At 42.5% G+C, this 22,155-nt stretch overlaps 1 protein-coding gene across 1 annotated transcript in view; it reads right to left on the bottom strand.

Annotated features, from left to right (window-relative positions):
- Positions 1–22,155, bottom strand: part of TET3 (tet methylcytosine dioxygenase 3) — a 112,027-nt gene that overhangs the window by 25,361 nt on the left and 64,511 nt on the right. The window contains exon 4 of the mRNA XM_049784391.1: positions 7,422–7,512. Coding sequence (XP_049640348.1) covers positions 7,422–7,512 — 91 coding nt within the window. The remainder of the gene's footprint in view (positions 1–7,421; positions 7,513–22,155) is intronic.

Below are 22,155 nucleotides of genomic sequence, written 5' to 3'. Positions count from 1 at the left end.
GATAGCGCTGCTTTTTGTTTAGCTCTTGGAAAACTTTCAGTTCAACAAACAGTATCAGGAAGCGACCTGTCAGTACGGGCCTGGCCCTCAGTTGCCGTGGAAAGTCCTGGCTGAGGTGACCACACAGCTCTCACCCAAAAGGACAGGATATCATGTGACACACAGGAGGGTGAGCTGAGGACACCAAGGCTTTCTGACCAGAACCTTCCCCCCACAGTTTAGAGAAAAGTTTCCTGCAGTGAACCTCTTGAGAGCAAATAAAAGGGCAAACCCAGTAGCATCTAAGGGGCTAGAACTAACACACACACACACACACACACACACACACTCACTCTCTCTCTCTCTCTCTCCCTCTCTCTCCCTCTCTCTCTCTCTCCCTCCCTCCCTCCCTCTCTCTCTCTCTCTCTCTTTCTCTCTCTCTCTCTCTCTCTCTCTCTCTCTCTCTTTCTCTCTCTCTCTCTCTCTCTCTCTCTCTCTCTCCCCTTCTCCCTCTCTTTCCCCCCGCCCCCCCCCCCTCAGAGGCACAGATTTTTGGTCCTTTGTTTTGTTTTGGGGCTGTACTCAGAGCTCAGGAATTAATCCTGGCAAACTCAGGAGATCATTTGGGGTGTCAGGGATATAATCTGGATCACCTGCATGCAAGGTAAGCACCCCAATTGCTGTATTATTGCCCTGGACACCCCCCCTTTTTATTTAATGCCTTACTTTTTGGTCTTTTGTGAAGAGACTCTTCTGGTACATAAAGTCCCAGACAATAATCTAAGCCTGCCAGGAGAGGCTGGCACCTTATTCTAATGGGTGACAGGACACATCACCCAGAGAAGTGGGCAGGATCTGACATGCGAGGGTCCCAACCATGCCAGCAGTCATCTGCATCATCACAAGTCCTCTGGGAGAACACAGAAGCTCAATGAATTTTGGGAGGCACTGATTTACATTTTAAATTTAATTGTGTATTTTTTTTTTTTGATTGTTGGGTCACACCCAGCAGCGCTCAGGAGTCACTCCTGACTCTTCACTCAGAAATTGCCCCTGGCAGGCACGGGGGACAATATGGGATGCCAGGATTCGAACCACTGTCCTTCTGGATGCAAGGAAAACGCCTTACCTCCATGCTATCTCTCTAGCCCCTGCTTTATATAATTATTTTTATAGAGAGAAAATTACAAAGCCATTTATGGTCAGATTTAAGTCACACAATGTTTCAATACTAATACCTTCACTAATGTCCACTTCCTTCCACCAGTGCCTCCTCACTCCCATTTGCCTCCCGCTAGTCTGCTTCTACAAGAAGCACCTTTTGGGGCAGGAGTGATAACACAGCCATAAGGCATTTGCCTTGCACAATGCCGACCAGGATGATCGATCAACACCCAGCATCCCATGTGGTCCCCTGAGCTTGCCAGGAGCAATTTCTGAGCGCAAAGCCAGGAGTAAACCCGAGTGGTGCCAGGTGTGGACCAAAAATAAATAAACAAATATATGGCTAAAGAAGCACCATTTTAAAAATAAATCAATTTTTGCACCATGGTTTACAGTACTGATAGGTTTTCATACATAACACTTTACCACCTTCAGTACCATCTCCTTAGGTGATTCCTACCCTAACCCATCCTATTCTCCTGTTCCCCCAGAGCCACTGATTTCAAGCTGTGCTTCCAGACTATTCTATCACTATAATGAGATGACTTTCTCCAGACTCAGGATTTGTTAGCACTATCTTTTACTCTTATTATTGTTATTGTTATTATTGATTATTTTGGTTTTAGGGCCACACCTGGCAATGCTAAGGGTGTACTCCTGGCTCTGAGTTCAGAAATCACTCTTGGAAGGTCTGGGATTGAATAGGGTCAATGTGTGCAAGGCAAGTATACCTGCTGTACTACAGCTCTGACCCTGTAAGTGCATCTTTTAGTACTTAGTCTTGAGAATGAGCATTTAATGTACTCCTCCCCACCCAGGTAGAATGTACTCCTCCTCATCCAGGTAGAGAACGTGGCTCACTACAGCCCACTGTTTTTAGACAAAGGTTTGAACAACTGAATCAAGGATGAAAGGCAACAAGAACCCAGAAATTCAAGAGGGAAGGTACCATTATAAAAATGGGCATAATATGGGGCCAGAGAGATAACATGGAAGTAAGGCATTTGCCTTTCATGCAGAATGTCGGTGGTTCGAATCCCAGCATCCCTGAGCCTGCCAGGAGCGATTTCTGAGCAGAGAGCCAGGAGTAACCCCTGAGTGGAACCAGGTATGACCCAAACCCCCTCCAAAATGGGCATAATACTTTAGAGTTTGCTTTTTACCTCCCCTCCTCCCTCCAAATCTTCAGCGTCCTTGATTCCAGTTTGTTTCCCCTCCCTATTTGTCTCTCTGTCTCTGTCCTGTTCCTGGTAACAGAGGCCCTGTGGGGCAAGGGGGCAGTGGGAGAGATCCAGAAAAACACAGCTTGGCCCCTGGACCAGTCACTACCAATCCAAGTGATTGTCAACACCTGTTCATTCTCCTTCTTGTTCCAGAAAGGAACATAGAAAGATGTCTGGAGGATAAAAACAGCAGGTGATGAAAATAGAATAGATGTGGGAGAGATGGGCATGATGGAGATACACACACTGCAAACTAGAAGGCTGTTGTGCTACTCTGAGTAATGAGTCAGAACATCTCATCATCCAGAGACATCAGGAAGCTGCTGAAGACTCACTCCTTCAGGGCGGGGTCAGAGGGGCTGCAAGTAAACCTGAAGAGTCTCCCACGGGCCCGAGATGGGAAATCACGGTCCTCCTAATGGGGTTCACAAATCTGGCTCCGAGCTGAGTGGCAGCCAACATAAAGATGGGAACACAATCTGTTGCATGATTTACAAGGTCCTTAAGATAAAAATAAACCAGTTGCTGAAGAGAAACACAAGTATTCCTGGTCTTGAGAGGAATTCCTCCTTGGATCAGATTCTGAAGAAGCTACAGTGGCTGTTATTTTTAAAGTAATGCGGGGGTGGCGTGGGGACGGGAGGGGAGGCAGCCAAACTTCAATTTTATTACTATCTTGATTTTTTTTTCCAAAATATACTCTTCTATGAAGCCAGAGCGATAGCCCAGTGGTAGGATGTTTGCCTTGCACACAATCAAACCAGGACAGACTCTGGTTCGATTCCTGGCATCTCATATGGCCCCCTGAGCCTGCCAGGAGCAACTTCTGAGCTTCTGTTAGGAGTAACTCCTAATGCTGCCAGGTGTGACCCAAAAAAACAAACAAACAAAATACAAAAAATACAAACAAAAATACTCTATAATGAAGAGCTAGAGAGCTATTGCCAAAAACCCATCTTGGATCAATCTGCACTTCTGATTTCCCACTCCTTTGATTCTTGTGTTAAGATTTCTTGAAGAATCATGGCAAAAAGGACCTGGAAGAGATAGCTCAGTGGCAGGGTGCCCACCTTGAAAACCCGAGGCTAGAGAGGCTGTGGGTTCGGTCCCTGGCACAGTCCCACAGGCTGAACTGTGATTCTGAAGCTCTATGGTTTGGTGCCACAACAAAGTATGAGAAATACCCCAATGTGAAGGTCTGTGACCCTGGTCATCACAACAAAGATAGGAAATAGGAAAAAAAAATTAATGTTTTCTAAAAGACAATAATTGCTTTAAGGGAAGTGCCTGGACCATATCCAGTCATACTCAGTGCTCAGGAATTACTTTTGAGGGCCCCAGAATTGCTTTTTACAAAAAATAATAGAGGGGTTGGGGGCTGGAGAGATAGCACAGAGGGTAGGGTCTTTGTGTTGCATGCAACCAACCAGGTTTAGTCACCAGCATCCCATAGGGTCCCCCAAGCCTGCCAAGAGAAATTTCTGAGCATAGAGCCAGGAGGAGTAACCACTGAGCACCTCCAGGTGTCACCCACAAACAAACAAACAAAAACAGAGGGGCTAGAGTTATAGTACAATAGGTGGGTAGGTCATTTGTCTTGCATTTGACAGACTTATGTTTATTCCCTGGTATCCCAGATAGTCCCCTGAGCCCAGCAAGGATTAATCCCCGAGCACCATTGGAGTTGCCCAACCAAAATAAATAAATAAATAAATAAATAAATAATAGAAATCACCAGTTAAAATGATATCCAGTAACCACAGCTTTGCAGTATATCACAGTGTACGCACATAGTGCACACACCTCACTGACTCCTCTTCACAGGCTCAGAGGTGGCCCATTCATTTCAGTCAAGCTTCAGCTAACAGACTGGATTCAACTGTGTTTTGGATGGGCTATTGGAATGTCCATGTTTCCAGAAGGGCTGGATAGGGTAAGAGGAGCAGTTCCAGGTCTCTGACCTCCATCCATCTTAAATTTATTCACTCTGGAACGCTGATATTCAGTTCAAAACCATGACCCATGTTATATCAGTAACTATTGGTTTGGTTCCCCAGCTTGGAAAATAAAAAACTAATTCCTAGGGCCAGAGCAATAACACACGGCCAACACAGGGCAGAACCCAATTTGAATCCCGGCATCCCATATGATCCCCTAAACCTTCCAGGAACGATTTCTGAGCACAAAGCCAGGAGTAACTCCTGAGCGCTGCTTGGTGTGACCCCAAAACAAAACAAAACAATAACAACAATAAATAACTGGTTCCCAAGTTTGTAGAAATCTTAATGTGTGCCATTTTCCATGCATCTATGTCTGAGCAAACTCATGTTCTATTGCCTTTTTGTTTTGTTTTGGAGCCATAACTAGCTGTGCTTAGGGTTTACTCCTACTCTGGACTCAGGGACCATTCCTGGTGGGGTTCAGCAGAATTTATGTGGTGCTGAGGTTTTAAGCTAGCACCAGGCAAGTGTTTTACCTGCTGTACTACCTCGCCAGCTCTTGCCATTATTATTAACATATGAATGCTTGCTATAAAAATATCATAACTTATACCTCATAGTAAATAATTATTTATTAATAAGCATTAAGGGCTTTCCCATACATCAATTCTGGAGGGAGATGAGGGGTGACAAGGCAAGTGCCCTATCCACTGTACTATCTCTCCAGCCCCACCCATACATCATTATAATCCTCACAACTTTCACACAGTGTAACACTTTTATCATTAAGTCCATTTTTCAGGAAGAAAAGTGAATGGCAGGGCCCGGAGAGATAGCACAGCGGCATTTGCCTTGCAAGCAGCCGATCCAGGACCAAAGGTGGTTAGTTCGAGTTCCGGTGTTCCATATGGTCCCCCGTGCCTGCCAGGAGCTATTTCTGAGCAGACAGCCAGGAGAAACCCCTAAGTATCGCCGGGTGTGGCCCAAAAACCAAAAAAAAAAAAAAAAAAGAAAGTGAATGGCAGCAACTTGCCCAAAGATCTGACAATAAGCAAAAGAATATGAGTAAAGCTGAATCTAGCTACAGTAATCATATGACATCAATTCCTGAGCTATTTTCTCTTCCAAATACTGGTGCCAGAGTATTTATAAACTTGTGTGCACATAAGAATATCCATACTTTAAAATATATTGATTAAAAAATCTCTATCCATACAAATTTGGGGGGGCCCAAAGCAATAGTAAAGGAGGCAGGGCACTCATCTTGTATGCTCTTGACCTGGGTTCAATCACCAGCATCCCATATGGTCCCTCTGAGCAAGCCAAGTAGGCTTCCTGAGCAAAGCTAGGAGTAGGCCCTGAGCAGCGCCAGGTGTGGCTAAAAAATTAGGGGCCAAATGATAGGACAGCAGTAGGACATTTGCCTTGCAGAATGCCAACCTGAGATGGACCCAAGTTAGGTTCCCAGCATCCCATATGGTCCCCCAAGCCTGCCAGAAGTAATTTCTGAGTGCAGAGCCAGGAGTAAACCCTGAGCACCCCTGGGTATGGCCCAAAAACCAAAACCAAAAAAAATTTTTTTTGGTGGGGAAATCACACCCTGCTAAGCTCAAGTTTACTCCTGTCTCTGAGCTCAGAGCTACAGGTACAGGGAACCATATAAGATGCTGGGGATTGAACCTAGCTAGTAAGCTGCAAGCAAGGCAACCCTAACCCTCTTTACTATCACACCAGCCCCATCTCCCTCAACTTTTTAATTTTTTTGTTTTGTTCTGTTTTGGGGTCACACCCGATGATGCTCAGGGGTTATTCCTTGCTATATGCTCAGAAATCGCTCCTGGCTTGGAGGACCATATGGGATGCCAGGGGTCCAACTGTGGTCCATCCTAGGTTAGTGTGTGCAAGGCAGACACCCTACAGTTTGCGCCACCGCTTCGGCCCCTCCCTCAACTTCTTTAAAAGAAACAAAACAAAGGCCAAAGAGATCAAGCTCAATGAATTAAGTATATACTTTACATGTGAGAGGCCCAGGTTCAACTTCCTGCACCAGATGGTCCCCTAGGTAATGGCAGGAGTGACCCTTGCATATAGACTTGGGAATAGCCCCCAAGTACCACTGGATGTGGCTCCAAATTAGGAAAAAAATAATAATCAAAACAGTGGAGCCCTAGATGTGGCCCAGTGATAGAGCACATGCTTTGTATGTGTGAGGTTGGATCCCTGATGCCAAATAACAACCATTATCACCTGAATCTTTTTTTTTTTTTTTTTTTTTGGTTTTCGGGCCACACCCGGCGGTGTTCAGGGGTTACTCCTGGCTATCTGCTCAGAAATAGCTCCTGGCAGGCATGGGGGACCATATGGGACACCGGGATTCGAACCAACCACCTTTGGTCCTGGATCAGCTGCTTGCAAGGCAAACGACGCTGTGCTATCTCTTCGGGCCCTATCACCTGAATCTTGATGTCTCACTAAACACTAACTTATCCAGACTCCACAGGCACCTTGAAATGATCTAGAAACAATGTACCCAGTGTCCATTTCCTAAGTATTTCTCTCCAATAAAGAAAAGTCAGGACTTCTTGAATAAATGTAGTATATGAGCCCAAACATCTGTCATACAACCAAGGAAACAATGATCTGTAGGATCATATCCAAGAACTTGGGAATAATCTGAACTCATGAGAGATAGGAACTATAGGCCAAAGAAGACACACTGCGTTCCTTTAAGTGGAGGAACAAAATATCACCTGCAAAGTAGTTTGTAGAAAGGAAAAAACAACCTGACGCACCTTTGGATCTGACTACTTAGCTGACAATATGTTCATGTAGGTAGAACACGTTAAACAAAATCATAGGAAATTTAGCAGCAAAATTCAGGTTGTGGGAAACTACAACACAATTAACATATTTTTCTAATGAAATATATTTTAAGAGAGAAAGAATGAGGGAAAAGATTGAAGATGGAAAGAAATCCAGAGGCATGAAGGATAAGAACCCCACCTTTAACCCAATCATAATCTTACATATACCAGGATTTCCTTTCTACATGTTGTCCAGTATGAGACTATACAAATGAGAGATGCTTGCCCATTTCTCTTTGGACATCACTCACCGCTCTTCCATGAGTTCCCGGATGGAGGCTACTGTGGGGCCAGATCCCAGGTGGGTATAATATGGACCTTCATCTTTTTCCACTATTTGTTCTGTAGAAATACAGAATAAACATTATTTGAAGATATAGATTCATTAAAAGGTGGACCGCAAGGAAAATTAATAGATGTTATAAAACAAGAAGCCCAGATAGCTTATAAATGTGTAAAAGTTCCATTAAAGTTCCATAAATGTGTAAAAGTTCCATTAAAAAGTTCCATTCCATTAGAAATCTAGAAATAGAAACTAATACAATGAAACAGTATTATACACAGGTTAAATTTGATCAATTTGCGAAAGCCAAATGTTTGTCAAGACTGGATTTTGCCATTCTACATACTCCAGTATAGGAGAAAACCCGTTCCACTCATAGGTGTATATGCTCCTAGGAACTGAGCATAAGGACTCAGATACTTGTCTGCCAATGTCATAGCAGCATCATTCACAAGAGCCAAAAGGTGAAAACAATACAAATATCATTACCAGATGAACAGACTATGGAGGGTCCGATTACCATCCACTCTTTTCAATTACAATAGGATTGCTTCCATGAGGACCCTTAGAAACACCTAAGGCCACAACATTTTCAAAATGCAAACAATTTATTCTGACTTAAAAAATAAATATTCTCAAAAAAAATATTCTCAGGGCCAGTGAGGTGGCACTAGAGGTAAGGTGTCTGCCTTGCAAGCGCTAGCCAAGGAAGGACCACGGTTCGATCCTACCCCCCACCCCCCCACCCCATATGGTCCCCCCCAAGCCAGGGGCAATTTCTGAGTGCTTAGCCAGGAGTAACCCCTGAGCATCAAACGGGTGTGGCCCGAAAAACAAACAAACAAACAAACAAACAAATATTCTCACTTTAAAAACATTTAATTGTAGGGCCTGGAGAGATAGCACAGCGGCGTTTGCCTTGCAAACAGCCGGTCCAAGACCAAAGGAGGTTGGTTCGAATCCCGGTGTCCCATATGGTCCCCGTGCCTGACAGGAGCTATTTCTGAGCAGACAGCCAGGAGTAACCCCTGAGCACTGCCGGGTGTGGCCCAAAACCAAAAAAAAAAAAAAAAATTAATTGTACATATGCCTTATTCCTAATAAATACTAGTCAATGCAGTTTTATTATAGCTATTTTTTCTCAGTATTTACTACTACTTATATAGTACATATATACATATATATACTACTATATAGTTTGTGTGTTTCCATTTTGGGCTTTGTTTTTCTTTTGATTTTTTTTTAGGCCATACTCAGCTCTGTTCAGGTTTAATCTTGGCTCTATTCTCAGGGATCACCCTGTACTCAGGGCTTAGATGCCAAGAATGAAACACTGGTCAGCTGTTTGCAAGGCAAGTTTCCTACCCGATCTACTACCTCGTCAGGCTCTCCATTTTGATTTTTTAATTGTTTCAAATAAAAAAAAAACTTATCTTTATTATTTTTAAAGCCACATCTCTCACTGTTCAAGGTTTACACCTAGCTCTGTGCTCAGAGAGCACTCCTAGGAAGCTTGGAGGACTAGATGAGAGGCCAGGAATTAAATCTAGGTCAGTCCTGTACAAAACAAGCACTATACCTGTAGTCCTCTCTCTGAGACCTTTTCTTTTCTTCATTATACCATGTCCCCCATCAGATTGCCAGGACACCTCCATTATCAAGGTCCTCACTATTCCCAGCACCCTAACTACAGTTCTACTGACTATTGAAGGCCCAACCCTTTTTTTTTTGTTTTGTTTTGTTTGATTTTTTGGGCCACACCGGCAGTGCTCAGAGGTTATTCCTGGCTGTCTGCTCAGCAATAGCTCATGGCAGGCACGGGGGACCATATGGGACACCGGGATTGGAAACAACCACCTTAGGTCCTGGATCTGCTGCTTGCAAGGCAACACCGCTGTGCAATCTCTCTGGGCCCAAAGGCCCAACCTTTTAAAACCAGTGTTCTGCTCTGCTTTGTGAAGACCCAGACTCCTACAAAACTTTGCACATGTACATTACATTTTTGTAAATCTGCTTTATAACTATTCTATATAGATATAACATATTCCAGTGTACTAATGACCTTTCATATATATTCAGATCAAATATAGAATAATTCACAGTAAATGTGGATTTGAAGTTACCAAAGGTTAGGAGGAGTGGTAAGCAGGGACCTATTGCTTAATGGGTACAGGGTTTCTGCCAAGGGTGGTGAAAAAGATCTGGAAGCAGAAGAGGTGGTTGCAAAATATTATGAATGCAATTAATACCATTAAATGGCATACTTAAAATAGTAAACGTTTAGGGTGTATTTTAACCACAACTTCTCAAAAGACAAAATTTTCAAAAAAAAAAATCTAATTGGGAAAAAAAAAAGAATAGATGCTACAATTGAATGTTCCTCAAAAAATGGGGGCTAAGGAAAAGCCAGTCACAGAAGTAAAGACTTGTTATGATTTCACTTGTATGTAATATCCTGAAAAGAAATCACAAAAAATAGAGAAGCAGACAGGCAGAGACAGAGATGAGGGAGAAAGAAAGACTGACTGCTTAACTGGGTAGGGGTTTGATTTGGGGGTGATGAAATTCATAAAGAGGAAAAGTAGATTAGAGGTTACTAGGAGCTGGGAGGCGTAAGGAACGGGAGTAATTGCTAAGGAAGACTGAGTTTCTGTCTAGGGTGATGAAAAGTTCTGGAACTAGAGATGGTGCTTGCACAATACTATGAGAATGCACTACACATCTCTGGCTCATTCACTTTATAGCAATTAACTTTATGTCATTCTTTTTTAAAGAAGGAACAAATGTTCAATCACAAGGTATGGATAAATTTTGAACATATTTTCCTAAGTAAAAGAAATAAGACCCCCCCCCAAAATTACATAATAGTAAATTAGGAAAAAATGTTTTAATTGGATACTATAAGGTGAAATAAAAAGCACTTCCGATAAAGTACTATAATACAATGGGACAAACTGTTTCAAATGTGAGACATGACAGTACAGTGTGACTTGAGATCAAATAACTAGATTACAGAGAAATTTAATGAAATCCAAAGAATCTATTTCATAGCATTATATATCTACATTAATTCCTTTTTATATTAATTTCTTAATGTTTAGATTAACATAACTACAAAAGCCACAGACTTTTTTTGAAGTTGAATACTGAGTTATAAAAGCTTCACCATTTTGATTTATTTTTGTAGATTCTTACAGAATTTAGTAAATTCAGAGCATATCTTTTAAACCGCCTTTGAGAGAAATAACAGGCATATAGGAATTCAGTATGAACTGGGTAGCTCTCCTATAATTGTAAAGCTATTTAAAAATCAACCATAGGGGCCGGCGAGGTGGTGCTAGAGGTAAGGTGTCTGCCTTGCAAGCGCTAGCCAAGGAAGGACCACGATTGGATCCCCCAGCGTTCCATATGGTCCCCCCAAGCCAGGGGCAATTTCTGAGCGCTTAGCCAGGAGTAACCCCTGGGCATCAAATGGGTGTGGTCCGAAAAACAAACACAAAAACAAAAACAATAAACAAAAAACATATTTTTCCTTTGCTTTTTTGTTTGTTTTTGTTTTTGGGTCACACACAGTGGTCTGCCCTTGGGGATCTTTCCTGGAAGGCTCCAGGGACCATATGAGGAGGTTAAACCCCAATTGGCATTGTGCAGGGCAAATGTCCTCCCTGGTGTATGTACTATTTCTCTGCAACGCCCCCTCCTCATTAAAAAATTAAAAAAAAAAAAAAAAAGAGAGAGAGAGAAAGAGGCCAGACAACTCCTCTATAAAGCTTCAAAAAGAAAAAAAAAGTCTTCAAAAGACTTTTCCCAGTAGTCTGGTCTGGGCTGATAGCTTTGTGGCATTTTCAGAAAGGGACATGGGGGCACAGATTCCCCTTTCTGCATAAAACTGCAGCAGCCCAGTGCCACACCCTACCCCTCTGATGGTCTAGCTCCAAAATGGTCTAACTCCACAACTTAACCTTACCAGACTACCAAGTCACCAAATTTGTTTCAGATCTATAGATCCTAGATTGCATGGTTGCACAACACCTTAAAATATCACAGATAAGGGCCAGGCAGTGGCGCTAAAGGTAAGGTGCGCCTGCCTTGCTTGCGCTAGCCTTGGACGGACCGCGGTTCGATCCCCCGGTGTCCCATATGGTCCCCCAAGCCAGGAGCAACTTCTGAGCACATAGCCAGGAGTAACCCCTGAGCGTTACCGGGTGTGGCCCAAAAACCAAAAAAAAAAAAAAAAAAAAAATATCACAGATAAGTTAGCCTAACTGTAGCACAGGAAATCTGATGGAAAAGTTACGTAGAAATGTATCAAACTCAGTGAGCCTGAACAGTAACACAGAAGGCCCAACTAGCACTAAGAGCAGTCCAGTAAATGATTAGACACTGAGTTTAGTAACACCATGAAGAATTACAACAATTATTCCAAATTAACCCTTGTTGATATAAATTTTGATAACTCTATTTGCTTTTGTGTTGTAACAAACAACACGAAATAATTTTTTTGTGACTGCAAGGGGGCAAGGTTAGGGTGGTGGGTGGGAGATTGGGGACACTGGTGGAGGGAAGGTCACACTAATAGTGGGACTGGTATTTCATGCCTGAAATAACTTTATTATGAACAAATAGTGTTATAATTTAAAAAAATTTTAAAGAGTGTTCAGGGTGATAGTATAGCAGATAAGGCTTGCTTTACATGCAGCCAACCTATGTACAAGCCCTGTCACTCCATACTGTCCCCTGAGACCACCAGGAGTGATCCAAGTGCAGAGCCAGTTGTAGCCCTGAGCACTGCTGTGTGTGACTCAACAACAATGATCACTAAACAAGACCCAAAAAACAGGGGTCCTAATTTCTTGTCCTTTTATAGAAAACTTTCTTATCATATACATTGAAACATACGCAGGAGTCATATAGCAGCATTTGCAATAGTCAGAGCAAGAAGCCTATAATTTAGAACTATAAATTAATACATAAAATATAAAAATTATACTATCTATTTAAGAGAACTAACAACCTGTAACCTTTCCCTGCACCTGTTATGTCCTGTCACCTGCATCCCACAATCCTTCCCTCCTACCATTACTCACTGATCAATAGTTATGGTTTTGGTGGATGCTCCTACCTCTATAAGCATCACCCATGTGCTTGAGACCCTCTACCTATGTTCCTATGTTGCTTTCAGTCAACCTATTCATTCCCTCCCTACCACCCACCCTGGCACTCTCAGTACTGTACTCCATTAGCCAAGGCTTATTATTCATAATTTATTTCTCTATATCCGTAGACCAGTGAAATCATATTGTATCTGTTCTTATGCCTTTGACTTACTGGTTCAGCATGAAACCCTCTGGTTCAATCCAAATTACCAGAGACTTTACTATTTTTTTAATGTGGCTACTAAGTACTTCTTCACTCATCTGTTGTTGGGCTCATCAACTCATCTAAGTTTTTTGTTTATAAACAAAAGTCTGAAAGATGCACACAGCCCAGTGAATCAAGGAAAGATAGATGCTCTTTATTCATACTTTATTCAGGCTCTCGGTGGAACTCCTATCTGTCATCACCGCCTAACTCCTTTCAGGCCTCTGGGGCATCTTCCTAATATCACCCGCTATATTCCCCCACATAATCTGCTCTTGCTACTTCCACTGATCCATGCAGGAAGTAGATTGAGCCCACATTCCAGAGCATAGTTCACAGGCTTGGAGCAACCTCGATGCATACTCCCTGCTCTGCATCTTGAAGCCAGCACCTCCTGCCATAGTTCCCTTGTCTGTAAACATATTTCCAAATGGAACAACAGTGTCTTCCTTCAGGTTTCACCTTGGAAAAAAAAATTTTTTTTTGGTTTTTGGATCACACCTGGTAGCGCTCAGGGGTTACTCCTGGCTCCATGCTCAGAAATCTCTCCTGGCAGGCTCAGGGGACCATATGGGATGCCGGGATTCGAACCACCAACCTTCTGCATGCAAGGAAAATGCACTACCTCCATGCTATCTCTCCAGCCCCTCACCTTGAAAATTTTATCTCTTCTGGTGATAGTAGTTTTAGGTCACACCTGGTTGTGCTCGGGGGACCAAATATGGTATCAGAAATCAAACTGGGGTTAACCATATGCAAGGTAAGCACCTTATTCTGTACTATCTATCTACCTTACCCTCCTTCCCTCTGTCCCTAAATCTTTTATGGCCTATATTTTAAATGCCACCTTCACTGCTAAAACCCAATAACCTGCTTAGGCTCATTTTTTGATTTCTAGAGAATTCTCAATACTGCAGAAATATCAAGACAAAAATCACTGTATATTTTTACAGCTAACATGGCACAGAACTACAAAGATAGACTTTGCAAACTGAGACCCAGGCAACCATGACAAGTTAAATTTCAAGTCTCTCTAATACTCAGGCCTTTGTGGATAAAATACATAAAGGGTTCAGTGCAGCATTTGATACATAACATGAATTAAATGAGTAGCCTTGGTCCAGTATCATGTGATGTGGGCAAAGTAAACCACCCAGATAAAGGTCTAAAGATAGATGCAATCAAGTTTTACTAGATAAATGCAAAACTGTTGAGCTTTAAATGAGACAATTTGCAGAGTTCCCAACTTCAATACTTAAATGTTTCATGAATGAGCCAGTTTTTCCACTAGAGAATTAAGAACCATTTGCTCTAAATATACATTTTCTTGAACCATAACACAGATGATCACAGAAGGAGCAGTGTTAAGGTGGGAAAGGGAGGAAACAGGATAGTGACGGGGACAGGAAAAAAAAAGTAAGCAGTGGGTGTTAGAGGCAGTGGGCAGGAAGCTCTTTATAGGTGCTCAGAGACTACATGGTATACAGAAAATAGAACATAAGAATATGCCAGAGCTTCTGGGCTCCATTCCAGTTTAAACTGTCAGGAGAAAAGTTAAAGTAATGATTAAACTGCAGTCTTACACTTCAACTAGAACATAATGCAGCTTTCTGTGACTACCTTTAGCCCAAATCAGAAAAGTCCCCAAACTTTTATAGTGGAAAATAAAGAAAAAAATATTTTATTTATTTATATTTGTTTTTGTGGAACAAAATTGAACCCTGAGTCTGACACATGCAGAGCAGGTGTCTTACTACTACATTACATTCCCTGACAAGAAAGATGAACTTAAAGAAGGTCACCAGATTGTGACAGCAACTAGAGAAAATGATTCTAAGACTGAAAGGCAAATCAACCTAGACACTGGGTAGTTGAGTTTCTAAGAAGGCTCAGAAGACATGATGGGCAGACACATCTCTAAGTGTCATATAAATCCACACTCACTTTTTCTTTGGCAAAATTTAAGGCAGTCTAAGGGGTCTTTAAGGTGTGTGTGTGTGTGTGTGTGTGTGTGTGTGTGTGTGTGTGTGTGTGTGTGTGTGTGTAGAGGCACTCTGAAGCAGTGTATTTGTATGATCTGTATTTAGGTATAGAATTCTTATGTTACATTTAACAAAGGCTCCGCCTCATAACCACTCTACAATTCCCTTTGGGGACACCAATCTGACCAAACTTCAAATCTGCTGGTTTGGGGGCTGTATCACCAGGGTTTTATGGAGCCAACAGAGGCACCTCTCCCAAAACTTCCTTCTTCCAGGAAGTCTGGCAGCTATAACCACACCCACAAATGTAGCTGACCTGTTGGAACTGGGCCAGCTCAACAGATACACTCTTGTCTTGAATAAGATGTAAAACAAGTCACTAAAGATCATGGGTTCACTGATCCATGCATCTGGGGAAGAGAAAGATGGCCATCTAGGGAGGAGAGGGTGGGCCAAGCCCTCACCCTGCTGAAGCCATGCTTGCTGCATCCATCATCCAGAAATACCATTTCCCCTATGGGCCTGCCTCACCACCCCTCTATGATTCCTTTTGGGCACCAATCTGACCACACTTAGGTACACTGGTTTTGGGGCTGATATCATTAGGAATTTTGGGAATGAATGTGGACACCCTCCCCCCATTTATTCCTTCTTCTGGGAAACCTGGCAGCTGAGAACACCTCTAAAAGCTGCAATATCAGTAATAATGCTTTGAACTTCTGGACAACTTCATTTGTTTGATGTTGTCATCCCTAAAAGAACACAGCAATTTAACAGAATGGACAGCAAACAAGAGCTTACTAAACCTTCTGACATTATATTAATGACCTCATTGGAGAGACAAGAATTTTCACAAATGTCCTTGCTGCTGTACTTTTTCTTTTCTTAAAACTAACTTCCTTCTCTTTCTTTTTAATAATTTGCTCTTATTTTATCTGGAAACAATGTATTATGGTCAACTATGTGGTATATTTTCTTTAAATAAAATAAAAATTAAAAAAATATTTCTATGACAAAACTTTTTTTTTGGGGGGGGGCCACAACCAGTGACACTCAGAGGTTACTCCTGGCTATGAGCTCAGAAATTGCTCCTGGCTTGGGGAAACATATGGGACACCGGGGGATCGAATCATGGTTCATGCTGGGTCAGCAGCATGCCCTACTGCTGTGCCATCGCTCCAGCCCCAGTATGTCAAAATTTTTAACCTCAATTCTCTCTGAGACTGTGATACTCTTACTACCAACAAAGAACTCACATCCAGGAAAAAAAGAATCCTTAGCAAGCAAAAAGAAAAAGACAGCAAGCTAGAGACAAAGTATAACAAGAAAGGCACCTACTTACATGCAACTGACTCAAACTCAGTCCCTGGAGCTGCATATGGTCTTCTGAACATCACCAGGTATAACCCCTAAGCACAGAGCCAGGACTAATCCTTGAGCACTGCTGGATGTGGTCCAAAAGTTAAGAGAGAGAAAGGAGCTGGCACTCCAGCATAGCAGTTGGGCATTTGCCTTGCATGCAGCCAACTCAGGATGGACCTGGGTTTGATCTCTGGCATCCCATAAGGTCCCCGAGCCTACCGGGAGTGATTTCTGAGTGCAGAGCCAGGAGTAACCCCTGAGTGCCACCGGGTGTGCCCCTCCCCATAAAAACCCAAAAAGACAAAAACTAAAGTTGAGAGAGAGAGAGAGAGAGAGAGAGAGAGAGAGAGAGAGAGAGAGAGAGAGAGTAAAAAAGAAATCAAACAATAACGGGCAAACGGCCAGAATAGAGACTCTGTAAAAGATGACCTAAAAGGTGCTTCAGAGCATCATTAGACAGAGAAATGCAACTTTACACCATAATGAGCCACAATTATACATCAATGACTGTAGCAGAAAGGGCTGTTTGTGTTGGTAGAGTGCAGCTTATAGTTTAAACTGTTGCAACCACATAGAAAATGGATAGTAGCTTACTAACACTAAAGACACACCATTTCAGTCTTTCTTAGATAACAAACATATATGTATGTGTATGCACATGTGTAACACCAAGTTGATGGTTTCTTGTATTTATGCACAATCAGGGGTGCTCAAGGCACTGATTGGAGGAACATGTGGTATCAGAAACTGAACCCAGACCTTCTGCATGGGAAGCATGTGTTCAGCCCTTTGCAGCTATTTCTCCCGTTTAATGCCAAGCTAGAAACAATTTAAAAGACTATCAATAATCCAAGGGACAAATTGTAGCATCTTCATGAAATGAATATCATATGAGAATGAGAGTAAGAATGAATGAACTATCAGCAGGGCGAAGCACACAGCTGACTCTTGCTGGAGATGACTCTAAGCTATGGAAGCCAAAACACAAGATACACAAGTGTGTGATTTCATACACACTAAAATGATCAAAGCAGTTCCAAGTTAGAATAGTAGTTGCCTTAGGGCAGTGGCTGGCTAATGTTTTATACTAAGGGTCAAAGGGCAAACATTTGAGACTTAATGAAAGTATTTTTCAAAAAGTAAAAGAAACAAAGGGGAAGTCTGGACAGATAAGTTTAAGGTTCTGAGCCTGCATGGTACCCTAAGGCATTGCCAGGAGGATGGGGGAGCAGAGTCCGGTTCAGCCCCTGAGCATACTCATTGTGGCTTTAAAAGCAAATAAAACAAATTATTTTTTTTATATTTGAAGAACCAAGTATATGTAACTAATTTAATTCTTTTTGGGGGGAAGTTTGAATACCTTTCGCAGGGTTTACTTCTGCTCTGCAAGCAGAAATTATACGTGGTGGAGCTTGGGGACCATCTGGGGTGCTGGGAAATGAACTGTATGGCTGCATACAAAACAAACACCCAACCTGCAGTACTCAGGCCCCTAATTCTTTTTTGTCATTAGGCCCCTAATTCTTTGGCTAATGTATTTGTAGATAATTCTTCATCCTTAAAGCTTATCAGGATCATTATTTGTCAATTTGTATTCTTCAACATTCATTTCAGGTCTCCCTTGACCTTTGACCTACTTGACCTTTAACTTTGGCCTCTCCTCTATCCCTAGCTCCAGGCACTTAGAAGGAACATCAATGAGTTTTCAGTATTGCACAGAGGGTGAGTCTCAGTGCTCACTGGTATAACCTTCACTAACAAAGACAAGTTCCTCTTTTCCAATTTGGTTTTTTGTTTTGTTTTGTTTTGTTTTTGTTTGTTTTTTGGTTTTTGGGCCACACCCAGCGATGCTCAGGGGTTACTCCTGGCTATCTGCTCAGAAATAGCTCCTGGCAGGCACGGGGGGGGGGGGGGGACACGGACTATATGGGACACCGGGATTCGAACCAACCACCTTTGGTCCTGGATAGGCTGCTTGCAAGGCAAACGCCACTGTGCTATCTCTCTGGGCCCTTGCTTTGTTTTTTTAAACTTTACTGATTGATTGATTTTTTGGGCCACACCGGGTGGTGTTCAGGGGTTACTCCTGGTTCTGCACTCAGAAATTGCCCATGGCAAGCAGGGGGACCATATGGGATGCCAGGAATCGAATGGGGTCTCTCTTGGGTTGGCCACATGCAAGGCAAATACTCTACCGCAGTGCTATCTCTCCAGCCCCTGTTTTGTTTTTTTTTGTTTGTTCTTGTTTGTTTTGTTTCTGGGTCACACTCAAAGGACTGTGCTATCTGGGCACCTCTTTTCCAATTTAGGAGTCATCTTTCAAGACTGCCCTCTCACCATTTTTCTTTCCATACTCCTGCCATTGCATAAGCTTTGTGCAATCGCATGGCTCTTCTAGAATCCAATCTCTAGCTCTTGGGACAAAGTCTCTGCAACTTGTTTCAAGCACCTCATGCTTCGGCCAGAGAGATAGCACAGTGATAAGGCATTTGCCCTGCACACGGCTGACCCAGAACAAACCTGGGTTCGATTCCTAGAATCCTATATGGTCCCCCAAGCCAGGATCAATTCCAGGAGTAATCCCCAAGCACAGCTGGGTGTGGCCCAAACCCCCCACCCCCACCAAAAAAAAAAAAAAGGCACCTCATGCTTTACTTCTGATTTCACGGCAAATATTTCTTTCAACTGCCTGGAAGGTGTTAATGAGCTCCTCTGACTGTACTAGTATATTTAAATGTCTGTCTTCTCTTTGGGTGTTGCAATAAATTGGGTTTGTACAGGCTAATGAATTTTCCATCACAGGGCATGTCCCTCCCGGGATTTTTTTCCCCTCCGCCCTATGAACATTTTAGACTGGACAATTCTTTATTATGTGAGTTGTTCTGTGCATCACAGAATGATGAGTGGCAACCTTTTGTCTACCCACTAGATGCCAGTAGTACCACACTGGTTGTAAAGATTAAAAAATGTCTTACATTCCCAGGTGCCTGTCCCCTAGGGTAAAAAAGCTCAAACAGTCCCTAGCTGAAAGCCACTAGCGATTTCTAAGCATAGAGCCAGGAGTAACCCCTGAGCTGCCGGTGTGACCAAAAAAACAAAAACAAAAACAAATTTCTGTCTTTTTGGGCCAGAGAGATAGCATGGAGGTAGGGTGTTTGCCTTGCTTGCAGAAGGACGATGGTTTGAATCCCGGCATCCCATATGATTCGCCGTGCCTGCCAGGAGCGATTTCTGAGCATAGAGCCAGGAGTAACCCCTGAGCGCTGCCAGGTGTGACCCCAAAACCAAAATAAATAAATAAATAAATAAATTGATTGATTGATTGAGAAATCTATTTAAGAAAAAAAAGAATCAATAGAATCTCCTTACTCTTATTTATCTCGGCACTGCTCAAACAATTTTCTTAAGAACCACATAACTTGAACCATCTTGTTCTGCCTCACAAATTGAGGGGAAAATAATGGAGGGTATCAAGACCAAACAGTTGTATGAACATTGAGTAGAAATAAAAAATAATCAGACTTAAACACCAAATCCAAAGCCAAAGACAACAGAATCGAAACCCAATCTACAACAAGCTAGACACAGAGGGGACCACTTACACTAGCAGCCTGGGGGGGTCAAAGGAGGTAGATATGGGATGCATGCTGGGAACGGGGTGGAGGGAGGACAACATTGGTGGTGGGAATGCCCCTGATTCAATGTCACTATGTACCCAAAATATTACTGTGAAAGATTTGTAATCCACCTTGGTCAAAATAAAATTTATTTAATTTAAAAAAAAAGAATTAAACTAGAGACATGGATGGTAAACTAGAGAATTAAACTGGAGACTCCAATTATTAGTTCAAAAGTTCAGCAGCCTGGGGCCGGGCGGTGGCGCTGGAGGTAAGGTGCCTGCGCTAGCCTAGGACGGATCACGGTTCGATCCCCCGGCGTCCCATATGGTCCCCCAAGAAGCCAGGAGCAACTTCTGAGCGCATAGCCAGGAGTAACCCCTGAGCATCACAGGGTGTGGCCCAAAAACCAAAAAAAAAAAAAAAAAAAAAAAAAAAAAGTTCAGCAGCCTGACTGGGGATGGGAGGAACTGGGCGGGCTGTGAACAGCTGCTAGTGGGAAACTTCATCTGTTTCCTCCCTTCTGGGGGGAACTACAACTCTAAGTTCGTGTATATATCTGTGTATTGGAGACAAACAGGCTGTGCTCTATTCCAATGCTAGGATTTGGGCTTATTTCCTCACATGAAGTGAGCTGGTTCCTCTATAAAGACAAGTTAAAATAAAGCCCCATAATTAACAGGATATTTGTTAAGTGGTTCAGCGAGTATCTTTTTCTACACCATAGCCTTTGGTGCTATAGGCCTCCCCTGAGGAGACTGGCTCCTTCCATCTCTCCAGGCAACTAGCCTCATCCCAGATTTTAGCCTCTTCAGAAGCTGGAGCAAGAAATTTGGGCCTATGTGCACTTATTCTGCAGAGTACCCCTCTGAATGCCTGGTCTCTAGTCTGTCACTCTGTGGCATAATGGTTCAAGGCCTCTGCCACACACACACACACACACACACACACACACACACACACACACACACACACACACACACACACACACACACACACACACACACACACACACACATATCCCCCAACCTCCACTGCTAGCTTTCCCAGCACTGGGAACCCTATACCCTTCTGTCATCCTTACTTTAATTCAAATTAGTTTTAAATTAGCACACAAACTTGGAATTGTGGTTTAAGATTGGGGCTTTTTCCAAATTTTAGTTAATGAAATTTTCTAGTCGTTTGTTTTGGTTCCTTTTCACTAGATTTCAGGGAAAGGCATTTTTCTATTTTGCTATGTATTGCCATTTTCCCTTTTAGTTTCCAGTGTCCTATGTCTTCCTTCTCTGTAGTGGTAGCTCATCTAAGAGGGGAAACCTGTTGTTTTAAACAATGAGTACAGAAGTCAAGTTTTTTTTTTGGGGGGGGGAGGTCTTTGTTTTTGCCTCTCTAAAATATATAGTAGAAAGATCTGGGGTTGACATTAGGAGAGTAAAACCCAATTTTTGAGAAAATGCTAGTTATGTGGATCTAGATGCTTTTTTTCCTTTTTTACTTTCAGTCAAAGGACGCTAACAGAAGAAATTAGACCTTACTGAATAACAAAAATGGAGCTTCTACCTTACCATCTGGTCCCTGTAGAGCAGGGAGGAACACATTGCAGAGAGGCAAGTAACCACACTTTCTCAGCAGGGAACACCTCACAGCCAGGCCCAGATATAAGTGAAAGGATTTTTTCTCTTTATGACTCTAACAGAGGTAAGGTCAATAACTCGTACACAATTAATGCATAAGTGTCCATCTTACACAGAGGTTTTTATTGTACCCATCTGCTTTTTCCAAACAATCTTATATAATGCTTCCGTTTCCTGATGTAATTTTAGTGAACCTAAGGCAGGACAGCTTAAGCTCATATGACTATTTAGATTCCACGTCCATGACAACCAATAACTGACTACTAACATAATGCCTCCTGGCAGACACAAATCCGCATAAGGCAGGTGGAAAGTCTGCCAAGTAAACTTTTTTTAAACTAAAATCTCAGGTCAGTATTAGATTCATAGGTGGTATGGGTGGCATGCTGAGATGAAGGACAGGCATGTCCATGCCAATCTGACATCTTTGTAGAGTTTAAATATGAGTGAAGAATAAATCTAAACAGTTAACCAAAAGAGATGTATTTAGCATACACTCGGTACCAGTTTACATGCTTCAGAAATACAATATTCAATTCTTTTGTTTATTTTATTGAGCCACAACTGGTGGTGCTCAGGGCTTGATCAGGTCTCTGCACTTAAGGATCCCACCTGGCAGTGCTCAGGGGCCCATGTATAAGGCAGGGAATCAAACTAGATCAACCATGTACAAAGCAAGCACCTTACTAGCTCCTCTTTACTATCTCTCCAAAATTCAGTCTCTGTTCTTAAACAGTCTGGGGTTT

Source organism: Suncus etruscus, chromosome 12, assembly GCF_024139225.1.
Source record: "Suncus etruscus isolate mSunEtr1 chromosome 12, mSunEtr1.pri.cur, whole genome shotgun sequence".
Lineage (NCBI taxonomy): Eukaryota > Metazoa > Chordata > Mammalia > Eulipotyphla > Soricidae > Suncus > Suncus etruscus.
The sequence above is the reverse complement of the archived record's forward strand: the minus strand, read 5'-3'. Positions and strand labels throughout refer to the sequence as shown.